The 19,936-nt window shown below is 29.7% G+C and overlaps 2 protein-coding genes across 2 annotated transcripts; both read right to left on the minus strand.

Moving 5' to 3' along the window:
* Window positions 1-6,707: 6,707 nt before the first annotated feature.
* On the minus strand, window positions 6,708-8,303 carry LOC136090032 (uncharacterized). The gene has a single exon (XM_065816136.1). The coding sequence runs from the start codon at window positions 8,301-8,303 to the stop codon at window positions 6,708-6,710; it is 1,596 nt and encodes a 531-aa protein (XP_065672208.1).
* Window positions 8,304-18,619: 10,316 nt separating this feature from the next.
* On the minus strand, window positions 18,620-19,936 carry LOC100207116 (Krueppel-like factor 9). Its single transcript, XM_065814899.1, has 2 exons — window positions 19,785-19,936; window positions 18,620-19,679 (listed from the first exon to the last, which is right to left on the minus strand). The coding sequence occupies exon 2, from the start codon at window positions 19,556-19,558 to the stop codon at window positions 18,791-18,793; it is 768 nt and encodes a 255-aa protein (XP_065670971.1). The 5' UTR covers window positions 19,559-19,679; window positions 19,785-19,936; the 3' UTR covers window positions 18,620-18,790.

Raw genomic sequence — 19,936 nt, forward strand, 5'->3', positions numbered from 1 at the left:
TTTTTTTTACTGACGACTAATTGTCGATTGATTTACACCGAATTTAATACCTATTTTTCTCTGACTGACCCCTTTTCGACAAGTCTCGTTAATTCGGCTTTCTTTTCTCTAGTCCAGGATATCGGACGACCAGGGTGCTTTCTATCAGAAAACAATTGAACAGTTTCAAGTCTTTTTAGGTTATCATATATTGTACTTCGAGTAAATCCTTCCTTTTCAAAATGATTTAAGATTTTTTTTTTTTATAATAGGTTTATTTACAAAAAACATTTTTAGTCGCTTTCGAAAAGATTCTCGTTCAGCTGCATTTAACCTCATTTTAAATAATTGTGTTTCAAATAATAAAGTTTATATTTTATAGAACGTTTATGCCTACGCATAAAACCACAAAAACTAATTATTATGCTCAAATAATGAAATTAGGATTTGTCCGATAACTTCCGCGTCACCCGTTATTTATAGTTACATTTGTGTAGATCACAATGTAGGGGAACCTGTTGTACCTTTGACCACTTTTTGCTTTAAGGCGTTTTTTGCGTAGCCTATTGAGTATATCCGAACCATTCAAACTTTATAATATTCTCTTATATTTTGCCCAAAAATTATACGTAGAACTTTTTTTTCATTTGACCAAGAAGTATCTTTTTCCCGCGTTTTAAAAAAAGAAGTCTATTGGTCAAAGGTACAACACGTACGTTGTACCTTTGACCGATGCGCGTTGTTCCTTTGATCAAAATGTTATTATTAAAAAATCATGCAATGTTTGAACCCTTTTTAATATTTTAGCTTGTTATATATTATATAGAAACTTTTGGTCCATCTTATATCAATAAAAAAAATCTAATTATTTTGTAATCAAGCCTAATTGTCTAAAAAAAAACTAGAAAAATCAATCCTTACAATCTTGTAAAGACTTGTGTATTAAAGTTACGATACTCAGTATTACTAATTTTTTTCAATAAAATCAGTTATTATAACTATTTAGATAAAGTCACATATTTTCTTTAGTTAGATGCTACTTACATGAAATAATTAGGATTAAGGTCCAAAACTTTAAACGCGATTTAATTGTACAAAACATATTTTCTAATATATACAGTTATTTTTATTATTTTAGATAAGAAAAGAGCAAAAATATATTTTTATAACTTATGTTAGCTGGCGGTCTATATTCATTTACATATGATCAAAATGCTTTTTATAGAAAATATCTTAATGATGACAACAAAAAATACAATGATAAAAGAGTAAAATATATTAACTATTGCAAATAGTCAGATCAACATCAAACATAAAATACTGACGCTTAGATGAACCATGACCAATACTTGGTGGTGGAAGTTTCATAATAATATCCTTAAGTTCCAAATCATAAAGATTGTCATCTTCTCTTATAAACTTGTTACAAAAGTCTCCTGATTTCTTAAGATACTTAATTTTGTAAACTATACCAACAACTTCTAAAACTTCTGCTACATAAAATCTAGAGCATTTCTTTCCAGCCAACTTGGCAATAAAAAAAATTTCCAGAAACAATTTCACTTTCATTATCAAGTATATTTACTCCAAAATCAATTTCATTAGAGCTTTCATCATTTAAACATATGTCAGACTGACTAAAAATAATCTGCTTTGCCATTTTTTTTCTTTTGCTTGAAGAGGTCTTTTTAAATTGTTGGTTATTAGATTTTGAATCTAGAATAACTTTAATTTCAGGGGTATCAGTTAAAATACATGATTTTCTATTACGTCTTTTTGAAGTATTTGTTTTTCTTAATTTGGCTTTAGGATGAGGTCGTATTATCTCAGGTGAAACAATTGATCTTAATGGTAAACTCACAGTAGGGATTTCCCCTAAAACAATAGATGACGTTGATGGTACACTGGATGGAGCAGTTTTAACATCAATAATCTCATTAGAAAGGCAAGCTTCAGTATTCACTATTGGCCTATCAGTAACATTTGCAGCTAAAAAGTCAATATCAGTAAAAATATTTTCATTAAATGGATAAAATCCAGTACATTTAAAACTGTTTATAATATTATTTGGTACAAAAGCATGAGGATAAGCTTGACCAACAAGGTAAGATATATCATAAATTGTGACTGGTTTACCAGCATTGCCTGGTGATATCATCCAGTTATTCATGGCATTGTTATAAAAAGTTTTAAATGGTCCAAAAACACCACGATCAAGAGGTTGCATTTTATGGGTTGTGTGAGGATGAAATGTCATTAAAACTATGCCTGATTTTTTTGCTAACTCAATAACAGAAATGTTTACATGACTCTCATGATTATCCATTAATAAAAGAACAGGTTTTTTAATTGACGGTCGCACATTACTAATAAAATGTTCAAGAAATTGCACAAAAATGACTTCATTTGACCATCCAGACTTATTAGCTGCTCCTACACTTCCAGGAGGACAATTATTTAACATGTAGTCTTTGAATTTAGCACGTGGAAATACAAGTAATGGTGGGATGCTATTTCCAGTAGCATTAATGGCTGCAATCATTGTTACATTGTTGCCTCGTTCAGCACTAGTTATGCTCCCTATTTGTTTTTTACCTTTTGGAGCTAGAATTTTTGGTGGTACGTGGACTGTGGTAATTCCTGTTTCATCACAGTTCCAAATATTTGATGGGTCAAAATGATAACGTTCTAAAACATTTTTGTAATTTTTATATACAATTCTTACAGTTTCTCTATTGAATGCAGAAGATCTACCAAGACTTGTAGGTTGTGGTTTACGTACAGATAGCTTGTTATTATATCTTTTGCGAAAATCTCGCAGCCATTGTTCACCTGCACATTTATTTTTCATCCATGAAGTTTCAATTTTTTTATGATTTGCTAAAGCATACTCATATGCAAAGGATCTTATCTGCTTTAATGTAAGTCCATAATGCATATTTGCAGCATCTGCCAAGTAGTTTACCAAAATTAATTCTTCTTCAGTTGAGAATACTTTTTTTGGTTTGGTATGTGAATATAAACATTCGCAACTACCAGATTTTTTAAACTGCTTCAACTGATATATTAAAGTTGACTTTTTAATGTTGCAATGTCTTGCAGCTTCACTTTAACTCATTTTTTGTTGAAGCACAAAATTCACTGCATTTAGCATATCCATTTTGGAAATCTTTTTGCGAAAAACACCAATCTTGCTCCTTAGCATTTTAAAACTAAAATATATTAACAAAATTAATTAACTATTTCGATACATTTAATTCCCTATAGCTGAGCAGAAACTAGGTAATAAAATGAACTTGACAATAATATTGCTTCAGCTGTCCAACTAACTAAATTAACAAAATTGATTATTCTAAGTGTAGTAGTGGTTCAAGAATAAATAGTGAATTGCATTAAAATTCAATGGAATTATTTCATCATCATAATACTAGAAACAATTTTGCATTAAAAAGCAATAAAGCACAGACGACGCCTAATAAGGTAGATTATAAATTTTTTAATCTTGCCCTCTTAATGTCCGCAAATTACCGAGGAAGCAGTTTTTATTGGTCAAAGGTACAACAGTCCTTGACTGGTCAAAGGTACACGAGATGGGTTTCTTTAACAGTTATTGTCTTAATCCCCATTTACGGTCAGACATAATCATCCAAAATTTTCCATAACAAAAAAAAGATGTTGGGTAATGTTTATAATGTCGTAGATGAATCAAACAACAATTTATCACAGTTTTAAAATCAGAATAAGATTAACACAAATATTTACTTTTTAAGAGTCAAAACTTATAATTGCTTGTGGATCAATACCATCTATCCCAAGTATAATGTTTTACGATAAGAAGAGTTGTCATGGACTACTATTTCAAATGACACTTCCCGTTTTTTTTAAATAATAATAGTAAGCCAACAGAGTAGAGTGACCAAAGGTACAACGTGGTCAAAGGTACAACAGGTTCCCCTATTTATAGTTTTAAGATAATTGGAATGTGTTTTTTCGAAAACAAAACGATTATCTAATGTTATCATGGAGTTAATGAGTTCTGATTTATTAGATAAATAACGTAAGATATTCTTTTTATATTGCATCCCAAAAAATTTCATTGGTATTGAAATTGATATATAAAATAAACGAAAACAACAACAAAAAAACTCAAGTGTATATATATATGTACTTAATGAGTTTTTTGTTATTGTTTTCTTTTATTTTTCATACTTCTTTTTTTTTTTTTTTTTTTTTCTTTTTTTTTTTGTATTCCTTATAAAAGTATGTATTACTTAATTAATTTAGAAGAGATAAATCTATCAATTTCTTACTTAATCTTATTACTAACTTTTATAGTTTATTTTACAAATACTTTACGTTTAGCTGTTTTGGTTTCAATTTTGTACTTATTTTACGATTTCTTCACTTTTGGCTATTTTTGGGCGACTTAGTTGTAATTGCTAAATCTATCAGCTTGACAGGCAGAAAAATACGGATATCGAAAAGTACCAAACGTTAGTTCATGCAAGCATCGAATTAAAATGATGCTAGAAGTTTAACCGTTCGCTAACCTTAAACTTTTATATGTATTGTATTGCAAGGCAATTTTATTGAAATAAAAATATTTGGTAATATAAAACGTATTGCTAAAATGACTGTATATTTGTAGTTTAAAATATCCCACATTCCATTTTATATCACCCATATATGCAAACATCACCCCGCCTCACCTTTTTCTTTCTGACTTTACTTTAGAATCTTTAAGTTAAAATCTGAGTTAAAATCTCGCGTTTATTAAAGTATTGGTTATTTATAAAAATAGCAATAAATGTTAAAAACAAACAAAATGAACCAAAAGTAGCATAAAAAAAAGCAATGACAAAGCATCGGCTAAACGCCGCACTATGCGTCGCTTAGCGAAAATAGGATTTTGTTCATATTTTTTAGTGATTTTTCATATTTAAACTTTTTAAGTTTTTTTTTTGCATTCAGTTTTTAATTCTATAAAAAAAAAGCAGTTTTTTTTTTTAAACTTTTGATATTTTAGAGGTTTTTTCAAGGTTTTAAAAAACTCGCATTTTTGTTAAAATCCTTTCAAGGTATATGATAAGTGTTAAATTTTTATATTATTTTTATGCGAAATTAAAACAATCATATATTTAATTGAATGTAAAACTAGAAATAGAAAAAAAAAGGTTTTTGCATAGCATTTTTTTGCTGATTTTTTGATTTCTTAATCATTGATTGATTTGAGCATGTGGTCACAGAGGTCGCCTCGTTTTTTTTGAATAAAATATAGCTACTACGAATTGACTTTACTGCCATGCAAAAATAGTCAGGCGACCTCTGTGACCTTATGCTTTAAAATCATTTTTACTAATGTGAGTTTTATTTAAAAACCGACTAAATTCTGTGAAGTAATTAAAAATTCCGTAGTTCAATAACATACAGTTTTACCTTGCGATGGATTTTATAAATTATCACAATGGCTACATTCATTCTTCGTCAACTTTTAACACATGCATTTCCCCCAAGGCATGTACTCTTAAGAAAAAATTTTAAAGCCTGTGCCAAATTTTTGCAATCTAAGTTTATTGCACTAAATAATGCTGGCTGTATGGTTAGTTTCACAACCTTTCGAAGACTGGCTTTTGAGTTGATAAAAAACTTTAACAAATGTGGGAAAAAAAGCAGTTTGTTCTTCACTAAATACAAAGATTTTCTGGATAAAAAAAATAAAATACAAATTATAAGTCTCGTAAGTTTTTTATTACTTTTAAAGTAAAATGTTATATATATATATATATATATATATATATATATATATATATATATATATATATATATATATATATATATATATATATATTATTATTATTATCTTTTTCTATGCTATATATATATATATATATATATATATATATATATATATATATATTATTATTATTATTATCTTTTTCTATGCTATATATATATATATATATATATATATATATATATATATATATATATATATATATATATATTTCTACTTCTTCTTTTTCTTTCGGCACTTCCCGTTTAGGGGTCGCCACAGCAGATCAAACTTCTCCATCTAGCCTTGTCGTGAGTGTCCTCCACAGACACACCAGTGACTCTCTTATCCTCCACCACTGCATCTATAAACCTCCTCTTAGATCTACCTCTCTTCCTCTTACCTGGAAGTTTCATCCCCAAAACCTTCCTGCCAATATAGCTCTCCTGTCTCCTCTGTACATGTCCAAACCATCTCAATCTCGATTCTCTAACTTTATCTCCAAAATATGCTACATGTGCTAATCCTCAAATAAACTCATTTCTGATCCTATCCTTCTTCGTCACTCCAAATGAGAATCTTAACATCTTCATCTTAGACACTTCCATCTCCCTCACTTGTCTCTTTGTCAGTGCCACTGTCTCCAGTCAATACAACATAGCAGGTCTCACTACTGTCCTATAGATCTTACCCTTCATTCTAGCCGACACCCTTCTATCACAGATCACACCCGACACTTTGTGCCATCCACACCACCCTGCTTGCACTCTCCTTTTTACCTCTCTTTCACTTCCTCCATTACTCTGTACTCTCGACCCTAAGTAGGTAAACTCGTCGACCTTTATCAAATCAACTCCTTGTAACTGGACCTGTCCACTGTCTGCCCTCTCATTCACACACATGAACTCTGTTTTACTTCTGCTCACTTCATTCCCCTGCTTTCCAAAGCATGCCTCTATCTTTCCAAGTTTACCTCCACTGGAATATCGTCCGGTCCAACTGCCTTACCACACTTCATTCTCCGAATTGCAGCCTTTACTTCCTCCTTGCTCACCTGGGGAACCTCCTGATTCACAACCTCTGTCTCTTCTAACCTTCTTTCCCTATCATTCTCTTGATTCATCAGTTCCTCAAAATACCTTCCCAAGACACTCTCCTCACTAGACAACACATTTCCATCTTTATCCTTAATAATCCTAACCTGCTGCACATCCTGCCCACCACGGTTTCTCTGTCTGGCCAATCTGAACAAATCCTTTTCCCCTTCCTTAGTGTTCAACTTCTCAAACAGATTACTATATGCCTTTTCTTTAGCTTTTGCCACACATCTCCTTGTACTTCTGTCTACTTGAAGATGCCAATTCTTTTTAGCCAACCGCTTTCCTCTTAAACTTTCCTGAACTTCCTCATTCCACGACCATGTCTCCTTGTCTATCTTCTTCTGTCCAGATGTCACACCAAGTATCTTCCTTGTCACATCCCTCACTGTATTTGACGTCTCATCCCAGGTATCCAGGATACCACCACCCAGTGCCTGTCTCACCTCATCTCTGAACTTTACACAACAGTCCTCATCCTTTAACTTCCACCACCTGATCTTAGGTTCTGTTCTCACTCTCTTCTTCTTCACCTCCAAAATCATCATACATATCACTATTCTAATCTGTTTAGCTTCACTCTCTCCTGGTACCATCTTGCAATCACTAACCTCTTTCAGGTTTCTTCTCCTACAGAAGATATAGTCGACCTGTGTGCCTCTTCCCCCACTCTTATACGTCACCCTGTGCTCTTCCTTTTTCTTAAAACAAGTGTTAACTACAGCCATCTTTATCCTTTTAGCAAAATCTACCACCACTTGTTCTTCTGTATTCCTTTCTTTAACCCCATACCTACCCATCACCTCCTCATCGCCACTGTTCCCTTCACCAACATGTCCATTAAAATCTGCTCCAAGAATCATTCTCTCTTCTATAGGAGCCTGCAGAACAACTTCATCTAACTCTCTCCAGAATTCTTCTTTCTCCTCCATATTACAACCTACCTGAGGAGCATAAGCACTGATGACATTCATCACCACCCCATCAATCTCTAACTTTACACATATCACTCTGTCACTTACTCTCTTTACCTCCACTAGACTCTTACTAAATTCCTCTTTCAGAATTACCCCTACTCCATTTCTCTTCCTGTCGACACCATGGTAGAAGAGTTTGAAGCCACCGCCAATGCTCCTGGCCTTGCTTCCCTTCCACCTGGTCTCCTGTACACACAGTATGTCTAACTTCCTCCTCTCCGTCGCATCAGCTAGCTCTCTCCCTTTACCGGTCATAGAGCCTACATTCAATGTACCAAATTTAACCTCCACCTTTCTGCTCATCCTCCTCTCTTTCAGCTTAAGAGCTCTCTTCCCCCAATTCCTCCTTTTCTTTTTCCTTGTCCCAACAGTAGCCCAATTTTTACTAATGCCCTGTTGGGCAACAGCACTAGAGGCGGTCGTTGTTAATCCGTGCCCCGACCGATCCGGTATGAAATTCCTATTGTTGATCCGCATCATATATATATATATATATATATATATATATATATATATATATATATATATATATATATATATATATATATATATATATATATATATATATATATCTATATCATATATATATATCATATATATATATATATATATATATATATATATATATATATATATATATATATATATATATATATATATATATATATACATCATATATATATATATATATATATATATATATATATATATATATATATATATATATATATACATACATATATGTACACACATTCTATACATGTTTTAGAAGAAATACTGTAACAATGGAACACCTGAAGCAGGTATATATACTGCACCTTGTGCGTCAAAACCTAAAAAATCTTTTTCAGAACTCACGAATAGGATGAAAAGTAAAAAAACTGATAATCTTCAGGGAAAAGAACTGGAAGAACTTCAACATGCTGTAAAAAGATTTGGCATATAATCCCTTTACTGCACCCAGGTCTACTTTATATGGTCCAAATTAATCATTGCATACTTTTTGCAATTTGAGACTTACAGACAGAACATGGGCTGAATTTAAGAAAATTGTTTCACAAAATCATTATCTTGTTCCTCTAGGTTTAACCAAGTTAAAAGAATACAAAAAATTGACATATCCAGAGCATGTGGAATATTCAGAAACTGAAGTAAAATGTAGTCTCTTCAATATGATCAAACATTCAGTTTCTAGAGTGTTTGAGCATCTTTTGGAGGATGAAGATAATTCTATTACAGTTTTAGCACAGGAGGAACATAATAACATATACGTTATTTGCAAAGTGAGAGGTGATGGTCAGAGTGACCAATCTGAGTTTCAGAATGCAGCAACTATAAAGAGAGGTGTGGATGATTCCACTGTGTATAGCATAGTGTTTGTACTGTTGGAGATTCGAAGTCAGAAAAAGGTAATATGGAAGAATTGTAATCCAAATAGTCCAGATGCAACCCGTCATCTTTTGTTTTGTTTTGCCAAAGAGACTGCTTGTTTTATTCAAGAGAAGTTTGAACATTTACAAAATGAAATTTTATCTTTAGAGAATATTAAGTTTACACTTCATGAAAATACTTTTGTTATAATTTCAAGTTTGTCAACTATTTATACAACAATGAATGATGGTAAAACACTTAATGCTGTGGTATCAAAAATGCTTAAAAAAAGTTTAGCATTTCAGTGCTGTCATGAATGTCAAGCAAGTCCTAAGGAGTTTAATTTGGAAACTATTTGGAATAAAGATAAACTTGTAGACAAGAATATATTAAAACTTGGAGTTTGCGGTCTTCATTTGTGGATATGCCGCATGTAGTGGGTCTTCAATACTGTTTGCAAACTTCCTGCAGTGAAACAAGGAAGTTAAATTCCAGCAAAAAACAGCCAAGAATTTAATGAAAACAAAAAAAAATTCCAGCTCTTATTAAAAACACAATTAAAAATAAGGGTATCTTTTGTCGGGAAGGGAAGTGGTACATCCAATACTGGCAATGTTGCACGAAAATTTTTTAATAAACCATCTGTGACTGGAAGAATTTTAAATTTGAATACCAATATGATCAAACTGTTTTAACGATCAGTTTTTAAAAGCCATTCCAATGTCACAGTGCATAGAATGATAGTTCATGGTGTTTCTTTTATTAAATATTTTAAGTATCCATTAGGTTCTTTGTCTGAGTGTGCCATTGAAGCCAGGAACAAAGCCAACAAAACTGCACGAGTAGGTCATGCACGTTTAACTTTTTTTTGCCAAAAATACTCGGGATACAGCTAATTATTTATTTATGACATCTGACATGTATCTATACTGCAAGAAGAACAAAATGCAAGTGGTATAAAAGCTATACTGCAAGAAGACTCAGCTGATAACTGTTCTTTAGATAAATATCGGAGAAAGCTATGTGTATCTTTAAATTTAGATATTTAATGTTACCGTTTAGTTCTATTAATGATACATTTTAGATGTTGGTGGTAGCCAATCTGATATTTCTGAGGCCTTTTCACATAATCAACACAGTATGTTTTTTTTTTATGCTTGCAAAAAAAAAAAAAAAAAACTCAATTATATCTATTTATTACACTGAATACAGTTTTTTTCTTTAATGTATAATTATTAGAATTGGAATTTGATAATAGATGATTTCTATAATAAATGTTTATATCTTAAACTATACTATTTATTACAATAATGAAGCTTTATAAAATTTTATTGTTTGTTGTTAAATAATTTTAGGAAGTCAAAGAGTAATGGTTCGTATTAAGAAAAGAAATCAAGAAAGTATCATTAAACCATGCAGCTGTAATTGATAAGCAAGTTTTAAAAAAAGGTTATTTTCATAGCCACATATTGTTAAAAACCTATTTTAGTGTTTTTAATCAAAAATCGAATAAGTACGGACAAACCGCCAAAAAAAACCGGAATGACAATAAACCGCAAAAAAAAACGGTTTTAAAAAAGACCGGACTTTTTTTATAAATATATGTATAAACAAACAATATCTCATAATTGATGCTTTGTTAAAAAAATTACTTCAAAATGTTAAACAGTTCGCTAGTTATAAGGCTATTTCCGTTTTTTTTATCAGCGCGATGCATAGTGCGCCGTTCGAAAAACGGCTGCCATGCGTGGACCATGCCTTAAACGGTAAGCAAGACTTTGATTGGACCATGCTTGTCGGCCGATGGTGGGCCAGTAATGACGCTGATGGTGGGCCATGCAAAGGCCAAGCATGACGAGTTTGCTGGGTAGGCAGTACTGTAAAATGTTTTATGATATTTTCTCCGTGAAGTAAAATTTTGTGTACTGAAGACAGCATTTAGTTCAAGGTATAATTACTCACATAAATGTGGGCAGTTTCTGTAGCATATGTACCAAAACTTTCAGTATTTATCATAACACCTAAGGAGAGAGCTTGTATAATTTTGCAAAGTCGCTTAATCAAATTTTGTTTACTCCAGTGATTTCAGAAGAGCAGCTTGCATTGTAAAAAAATTTCCTAGCAGTATTACCATCATTGGTATATCCGCTTTCTTGTTTCGGTTTGTTGACGGTTAACCCTAGCTGCTCACGAAAACGTTTCTGTACCAAGATCTTTTTTTTTTTCTTTTGTCGTTTTTTTCCTTTACTTTTACCTAACCATGTTTGGAAAGACATGTTGTACAAAACATTTATTTTTCCATACATAGAATCCAGGCATGTACAACATTTTTTAAATATAGATGACCGCAAAGAGTATACTTGGATTTTAATTTCATCTACAACAACCAATAATAATACCAATAATAGAATGTATGTCCATCAAAATTAATTCTCAATAAAAAATAGACAAAATAACTTACGCAAAACTATTGTTAAAAACAGATCTAGTCTGAAACCACGATAAAAAGCGGTTTTCTGTTTTCTGACTTTCAACACTTTTTTATCAATAATTTTAGAAACCACACGTAAACCACACCTGATTTTTAATAAACCAATTTTACATACATCTAAGCTACAAATCAATTACAAAAATAAAGCGTGGGGAAGCGTGGGCGTCTACTAGAATTATTGGTAAACTTTAAAATTTTTTATTTTTTAGCTCATTTCAGTCCTATTTTGAAAAAGAAGTGCATAAATACCCGACAAAATTTTCAGATAATATCTACATTGTCCCAAAATATAATTCAAAACAAATTACATATTCAATTCAATATCGTGGGCCTTTTTTGTGGAAAAAGTTTTCTAATATTGCAAATGCGAAAGAGTTAGTATACAGCAGTTTAAAAATGAATCGAAACAGGTGTTATTACTTATGGATTTTACCATGTCCAATTTTAAATGCTTCTTTTAAACTAAAATTCAATTATATAAAATATGTCTCAGAATTTATTAATTTTTTTTTTTCATTATTTCATTTATGGTGTTTCCTCTAATCTTAAATGTTATTGTTGAAGGTCTAATCTTTTTTTTTAACTATTAATGAATTGTTATTTATTTTACTTTTATTCAAATTGGTTTTAAAATACACATAAATATTACGTTTTTGTAAATTAAGTACTCTTTTATTTTTAATTTTTCGTTCCTTATTTAAATATTACTTTATTACAAATTTTTATATATTTTATTTTCATATTTTTCAATAAATACTTTGTATAATATACGTATATAGTGTGGCTCTTGTAAATACGTGCTCTTTAATTAATTTTTTTTGTTTTTGTTTTTCTTTTTGACTTTTCTTTCAGTTTTTCTTGTTTACTTGATTATTACTCTCAACATTAATATTGTTCTTGAAGTATTTCTTAAACTAATTGTTATTTATTTTTACATTAACAATTTTTAATAAATAGTTTGTAAAGTATAAATATATTATATGGTTATTGTAAATACGTACGATTGGGGCTCGATGTCAAGACAAAATAATGTGTTCTACTTGCCCCGCCAGTGTTTTTATGTATAAACTTTTAAATTGTAAAAGTTATTAAACGGCGAAACAAACAAACGAAACAAAACAAAGCAAACAAAAAAATATTTTGCAAATAATAATATCGGATTCGTTCAAGTGTGAACCGTCAAAACGTCTATGCTTTTGTCAAAACAAATGCATTGAATCTATGCCGCCTATGCATATATATAAATATAAATATACATTTATATATATATATATATATATATATATATATATATATATATATTATATATATATATATATATATATATATATATATATATATATATATATATATATATATATATATATATATATATATATATATATATATATATATATATATATATATATATATATATATATATTGTTATTTTATTTGAATATTTTTTACTCAAAGGGTAATATAAAAGATTTGTTTAGAATGTCTAACAAAGAATTTTTAAAAATAAATGACTGGATTTCAAATAAAAAACTTTCATTAAATGTTGGGAAAACTAATTTTATCTTGTTCCATAAATCTGGTAAGGAAGATAACCTTTCTTTAAAATTACCCAATCCCTTTTTGAATAAAACAGTTATCAAAATAGTCAACTGTTAACTTGCTAGGAATGATTATAGATGAAAATATATCATGGAAATATCATATTAAATCTATTATAAACAAAATCTCCAAAAATATCTCAATGTCGTATAAAGTTGAACCATTTCTTAATATTGAGTCTTTAAAAATTATATATCTTTCGTTTATTTATAGTTATCTTTCCTACTGCAATATTGCATGGGGAAGTACCAATTATGAGAAGTTTAAAAAAATATATACAGCAAGCAAAAAAATACATAAAGGATTATATTTGGTGTTTACAGAACTATTAATAGTGAATCTCTTTTAATAGAACTTAATACACTCAATTTTTATAAACTTAACATATACCAAGTTATGCTTCTAATGTTTAGCCAAAACATGGTTTAACATGGTTAAACATGGTTAAACATGGTTAATGTTTAAGCCAAAACATGGTTTAACATGGTTAAACATGGTTAATGTTTAAGCCAAAACATGGTTTATCTCCTAATAGATTTTACTATTACTTCACCGAATAATAAATTTTCCCCTTCAAAATTTTTAACTAATAATTTTGTTGTTCTAAAATCTTATTTAAAACTCAGTTCATTTCAAATTCTATACGGCAATTTAATTTTCTTTACCGTTTAATAAAGTTTACAATAAGAAAGATAGTACATATATAATTAAGGGCCGGAGCAAGAAGAAGACGTATATTGTCGCCTTCAGTTTATTTAACAAGTTAAAAATTTACAAGTTGAAAATTATATAGTAAAACGCAATATATTACAAATAGTATAAATCGTATAACGGGTGATAACTAAAAAATGAGAATTTTCATATTGGGCTATAATTAAAAAAAATGTTTAGAAAATTAAAATTATATTTATTTTAATTGAAGGTATATCCTTTATCTTTAAGAAAAAATTAATGAACATTCGAACATGGTCCATCGTCAGCAGTTCGACGTAGTTTTGTCATGATGTTGGAACAGGAGCATTGTACAGCATTTACATTGATTTGTCGAATGCATCTTTTGATTCGGGTAATCAATTGTTTGCAGTTCTTAGCTCTCCAGTTGATTTTGTATACTAGCGAACTTAAATATCCAAAGAAATTTTTAATTGGGCGACACTGAGGCAAGTTTGTCGGATTGCAGTTTTTCGGTGCATATGTGATGTTTTGACTTTCCAAGAAGATTTGTGTTTTTTTGGCATAATGCGGTGATGCTTTATCCGGCCAAATCAAGTAATTGCCATCGAAATGATATTTTTGAAGAAATAGAATCAATGTTTTTTTCAAATATTGATTTTGGTATACTTCTTGATTAATAGCCAATCAAATTAAACAATGGCTTGGAAATTCCCCTCTCAGAAAAGGCAATGTGCAGCATTACTTTCTGCTCAAACTTGTGGTTATATTTTACTTTTGTAGGTGTTGTTGAACTTTTATCTTTTTATTGATCATTTCCTGGAACTTGCGTTTTGAAGAAGGAGAAGTAACTTTCGTCATCCAAAACAATACATTTTCCAGAGTAATTTTGGATCATCCAGCTGCATTGAGATTTCACGGTTGATATTTGTTGCTCAGTGTATTCCGGTGCTCCTTTTTTTTTTCGGTAGACTATTTCTTGTTTTTTCAACGATTTGCAGATATAAGGCTGCGAACACTTGAACTTTTCTGCAGCATCTCGTTGACTTAATGGATCATTGTTGTTGAAAGCACCGTAAAGCAAACGAAGTCCTTTTTTGTTCATTATTTTAGCTGGTCTTCCACTACCACTTCTACGATTGGTTGTTAAGGATGCCAAAATACGATAAATAGTTGAAACTGGAACATTTTCGGTTTTAAAATGATTCACAGTAAACTTTTTTCCTAGATTTTTGTGCATTTGATAGAACTGTACAATGCGCTCCCGTAGAACATCTTGTTTTGACGGCATTTTAAATGCAACTGAATTTGCTGATGCAAACAAAACATATGATAAGTTTGTAAACAGAGAGAGAGAGAGTATAGTTTCACATAGGAGTACTTTTCTTTTTTTGACTTTTGCGGTTTGATATCTGAGGGTTAGAATTATTCTCATTTTTAGTTATCACCCGCTAATAAGATAAATATAATTTTTTTTAGTTAGTTATTTTTCATTTTTATAAGAAGAAAATATGAAACAAATCTCACAAAAATATGTGAGTAGTGATGATTTTTTTCAGTTTAATTATTTTAGGTAGTAAATTTAGAATAAATTTTAAAGATTGAAGTTTTTTCCTAAAAGAAATCGTGTGTGTGTGTGTGTGTGTGTATGTGTGTGTGTGTGTGTGTGTGTGTGTGTGTGTGTGTGTGTGTGTGTGTATGTGTGTGTGTGTGTGTGTGTGTGTAACTTTGCTTATATTAATTATATTGAATTATCTCGAGTTAAATCAGTTACATCAAAATAAAATCTTTGATAAACAAAATCTTGGTACTATAATTATGATTTGCAATCTTTTTTCTATAAACCTATTTAAGTTGATTTAGACTGCTGATTGCTGTTTCCGATATTTATTTATTTTATTTGCCGTAAAATATCATTAACAATATGATTTATAATACGGGTAGGATTTCAAGAAGATCGTATCACGAAGTCCTTAACAATATTAAAACACTATTTTCTTCTACAAGAAGAACATTTATATAACTTATAAAATAAATATATACCTAAAGCATATAACCTTTAAATATATCATAATTTAAATACTGTACAAACTTCAAAAACAAAACTCTCAATAAAGCATAACAACACGTTGCATAACATCTAAAAAAAATTTAAAAAATAAAAAAAAAATCAAGCAAATATTTTTTTGAAAAAATAATTTCTTTTAAAGATTGTTTCAAAAAGGAATAGATCAATTGAGATGTAAAAACAAAATTAGGGTTGTTCTATTTTATTCCAAAGAAAAGGTCCACTATAAGATATACATAATTGAACAAATTTATTTTCACAAATAGGTTTTTATATTTCGAAGATTATATTTGTTTTGTGGTTTACGTTTGCAGAGGTTTACAAAAACAACAAAAAACAAAAAACATTTTTTTGCTGTTCTCAGCGCAACAATAAAACCGTTGAAGAAAAGCTCACTCAAATACAAACAATTGGTTTCTCAATGATGTTCACAGTTTTTTAAGTATAATTAAAAAGAAGGTTTTGAGAAATATAATTATGACAAAGCTTTGCAACGCGGAGACTAAATGCAGTTGAGATGAGCGGTGAACTGAAATCCATTTCAAGACAAGTTGCAAGATGTATATCGCTTCCTTATGCATCAAAATTTTAAATTAAAAAACAAATTAAGTCCTGATAAAAGCGGGACGTCTATACTACAAGAAACTTAGGAACGTAGTTCCTTTCTATATTACAAGTAAGACTAGTTAGGCTAGTTCTCCTATTAATATGAAACTTTTTACGAATTTACATTAATAAAAGGTTATACATAGACCTATTGAGTGTAAATACAAATTAAAAGAAACGGCGGCATAACTTTGTGAAATAGATTTTAATTAGTTGATGTTGGCATGGAAGGGGGAGGTCGCAGTGCGACGTGTTTGCCTTGGGTTCTCTACAAGACTGTTTTTTTTTTTTTATTACTTATTTTTTTAGTATTAAAACAATTTTTGTATAGTCTAAGCTATGACCTACTTCCAGATTTTAATGATAAAAAAGTAAATTTAGGAGTTTTGGTCGTTATTTAAGCGTTCGGATGAAGTAGTTTTTATTAATATGATGACGTTGTCTTATCTCCAGTAAAATGTTAGTTTTTTAATTATTGTATTGTAATTATATGTTAGGTTTATTCGAGGAATTAAACTAATGCCTCTAGTTATCACAACATTAATTTTATTGGTTCTTAAACGCCATTTTACTTTTACTTTTATGAGTTTTTCTCATCTTTGCTAGTTGGAAATATAATTAATACTCAGCCTATGTATGATATGGATTACACTTAATTGGTAGGGGAGATTGGGAAGAAGTGGGTCAGCCTGAAATTTATAATCAGGAGTGGTGCCTAAATACTGTTGTTTAATGTAAACAATTAATTTTTCCCCTTTATTTTGCAGAAATTTTGTTTCCCTGCGTGCGCTAGTAGCCTTAGTTTTGAAAATCTTGAAAAAAGTGTTTACATTAGGGTAAAGTGGGACAGAAAAGAGAAATATTTTTTGCCCCGCTTTTTCCCGTCGCCATTTGATTATTTCGATTGGAGAAAGCTCTTGAACATTTTTATGTCGATTAGGTAATTTTGTGTTTTTATCAGTTTCAATTTAATAATTTGTATTATAATTGTTTTAAATTTATTTGTCCCACCTCTACTCACACATGTATCACTTTACCCCAATGGCACGGTTTCTCTAAAAGCAAAAATTTATATACTTGTAATTGGCTGGAAACCTAAGGGGATTGAATTGGTGCCTAAAAGGGAGGCTTATTCGTAAAAACTTGTTTGGTTTAGTCTATACATCAAATAAAAAAGACATTGCAATTACTCTAAGAAAAAAACTACGTGTCCTACTTCTCCCCACTCTCCCTTATTCTAACAGTGAAGTAAATTGAACAGATACAAGAATCTTTAGAGAAAACGAAAAGTTTAAAGAACGAATTAATTCGATTTTGTTAATTCTCTCCACTTAATATTAGTTTTTTATTTAAAATAAAATCTTCTATAAATGGAAGAAGCTGGAGGAGGTCTTTCTAAACATCTTTAAGTGGGACCAGAATTAGGACACAAAATCATACATCAGATGAAAAATATAAAAGATAAATAGCTTAAATTACTTTTATATAAATTATTTAAATCAAATTAGTTCTGATCAGCAATGCAGCTTCTTCAAAAAGCAAGTTAAAAGAAACGTATTTTTCTTTCGAATAATACATGAAATATGCATGCTCTATTCAAAAAGTTTGTTTTATGTAAACGTATATGTATATATATATATATATATATATATATATATATATATATATATATATATATATATATATATATATATATATATATATATATATATATATAATATATACTTTTACGTAAAACAAACTTTTTAAATAGAACCTGCATAATACATGTATTATTCGAAAGAAAAAATACGTTTCTTTTATATGCATGTATGTATGTATATATTTATGTATTATTCATTATATTATTTACGTATGTATGAATGTATGTATGTATGTATGTATGTATGTATGTATGTATGTATGTATGTATGTATGTATGTATGTATGTATGTATGTATGTATGTATGTATATGTGATGTCGCATAAACAATTATAAAACGATTATTATAATATAAAATATTTTCATATTAAGAAATTAAGTATTAAAAATTTCTTCGCAAAAGCAGATAAATCCGTTAAACTGTTTATTGTTTAGAAAAATAAAACTGCTGAAACTTTAAATGTGTTTTTTTTTGTACAATACTTCTCCTGTTTTTAAATTTCGTTTTTAACTTTTTAAAATTTCGTTTCACTCCTTTGACAAGAAATAACTTGTTTTGGCGTAAAAATATCGTTATATTTAAACTCATTAGTTTTCATCATATTGTCCAAAACAAATGAGGAAAAAACATTTTCTATTTGTTGAGGGGCAGTACTTATATTAGTAGAAGAATTGAAATCAGCATGTCGACGCTCATGTTTTGATAAATGGTCACTTCTCATAAAACGTTTTGAGCAGACAGAACAAACATAATTTTTTTCACCTGTATGTACACGATGATGTCTTGAAAGTTCATCAGAACGAGCAAATCGTTTTCCGCAAGCAATATTTCCTGTTTTCCATGAGCAAACAAATGGTTTTTCCCCAGTGTGAATTCTTATGTGCGCCTTTAAGTGAGAACTTTTGCCATAACTTTTAGAACAGTTTTCATAGCTACATTTATGGGTTTTCTTTATATCATTTTGAGTGTCTTTATTTTTCTTAACAGCAATATTTGTTTCACTAGCAAACGTAATGTCTTTTTCAGATTTTGAAGAAAGCGTAAATAACGGATCGCTTGACGAGAAACTATTACTTCCCCCTGTATCTATTCTTTTAATATCATTATTTAACATTTTCTCGGCAGGAGAAGATGACGTACTTCTTGGAGGAGTAGGGAAAAAACTGTCATTAAATTCCTTTGAAAGATTTTCATTTGTGCGAGCTCGGTTTTCTTTTAGAGATGCTAATATGTTGATCACTTTTTCAAGTGTATTTTCTAGAAATTGTTCGTTCGTTGTCATCTTATCTTTATTAGTTAATTTATTTTATTTATTGATATCTTTTTGTTGTTATTTGTTGTTTATTGTATTTAATTTTTTCTTTGAAAATAGAAGCTTCCCAGTTCAATAAAGCGCAAAAAATCTATAATAATCAGATTAAATTTTTCAATCAAACAATATTCGCTTAAAAAAAAATTATCAAAAATTGTTGTTGTTATAAAACTTAATAAAAAGTTGTTATTCTTACTTTAAAACATGTTCCTCACTTTCCTACCGCATTTACGTAACTAAATCAAACAGCTGGCTTTCGGCTCAAAAATGAATTAAAATGTATATTTTATCTTTTGATTGGTTTAAAACACAATTGTTTCGAACTAAAAAAAATCTAGTGGTTTAAAT

The sequence above is a fragment of the Hydra vulgaris genome, chromosome 13 (genome assembly GCF_038396675.1).
Source record: "Hydra vulgaris chromosome 13, alternate assembly HydraT2T_AEP".
Classification (NCBI taxonomy): domain Eukaryota; kingdom Metazoa; phylum Cnidaria; class Hydrozoa; order Anthoathecata; family Hydridae; genus Hydra; species Hydra vulgaris.

Bases quoted from the DNA above. Each gene is read 5' to 3' on its own strand.
- LOC136090032 (XM_065816136.1), bottom strand. From the start codon at position 8,303: ATGCGGATCAACAATAGGAATTTCATACCGGATCGGTCGGGGCACGGA.
- LOC100207116 (XM_065814899.1), bottom strand. From the start codon at position 19,558: ATGACAACGAACGAACAATTTCTAGAAAATACACTTGAAAAAGTGATC.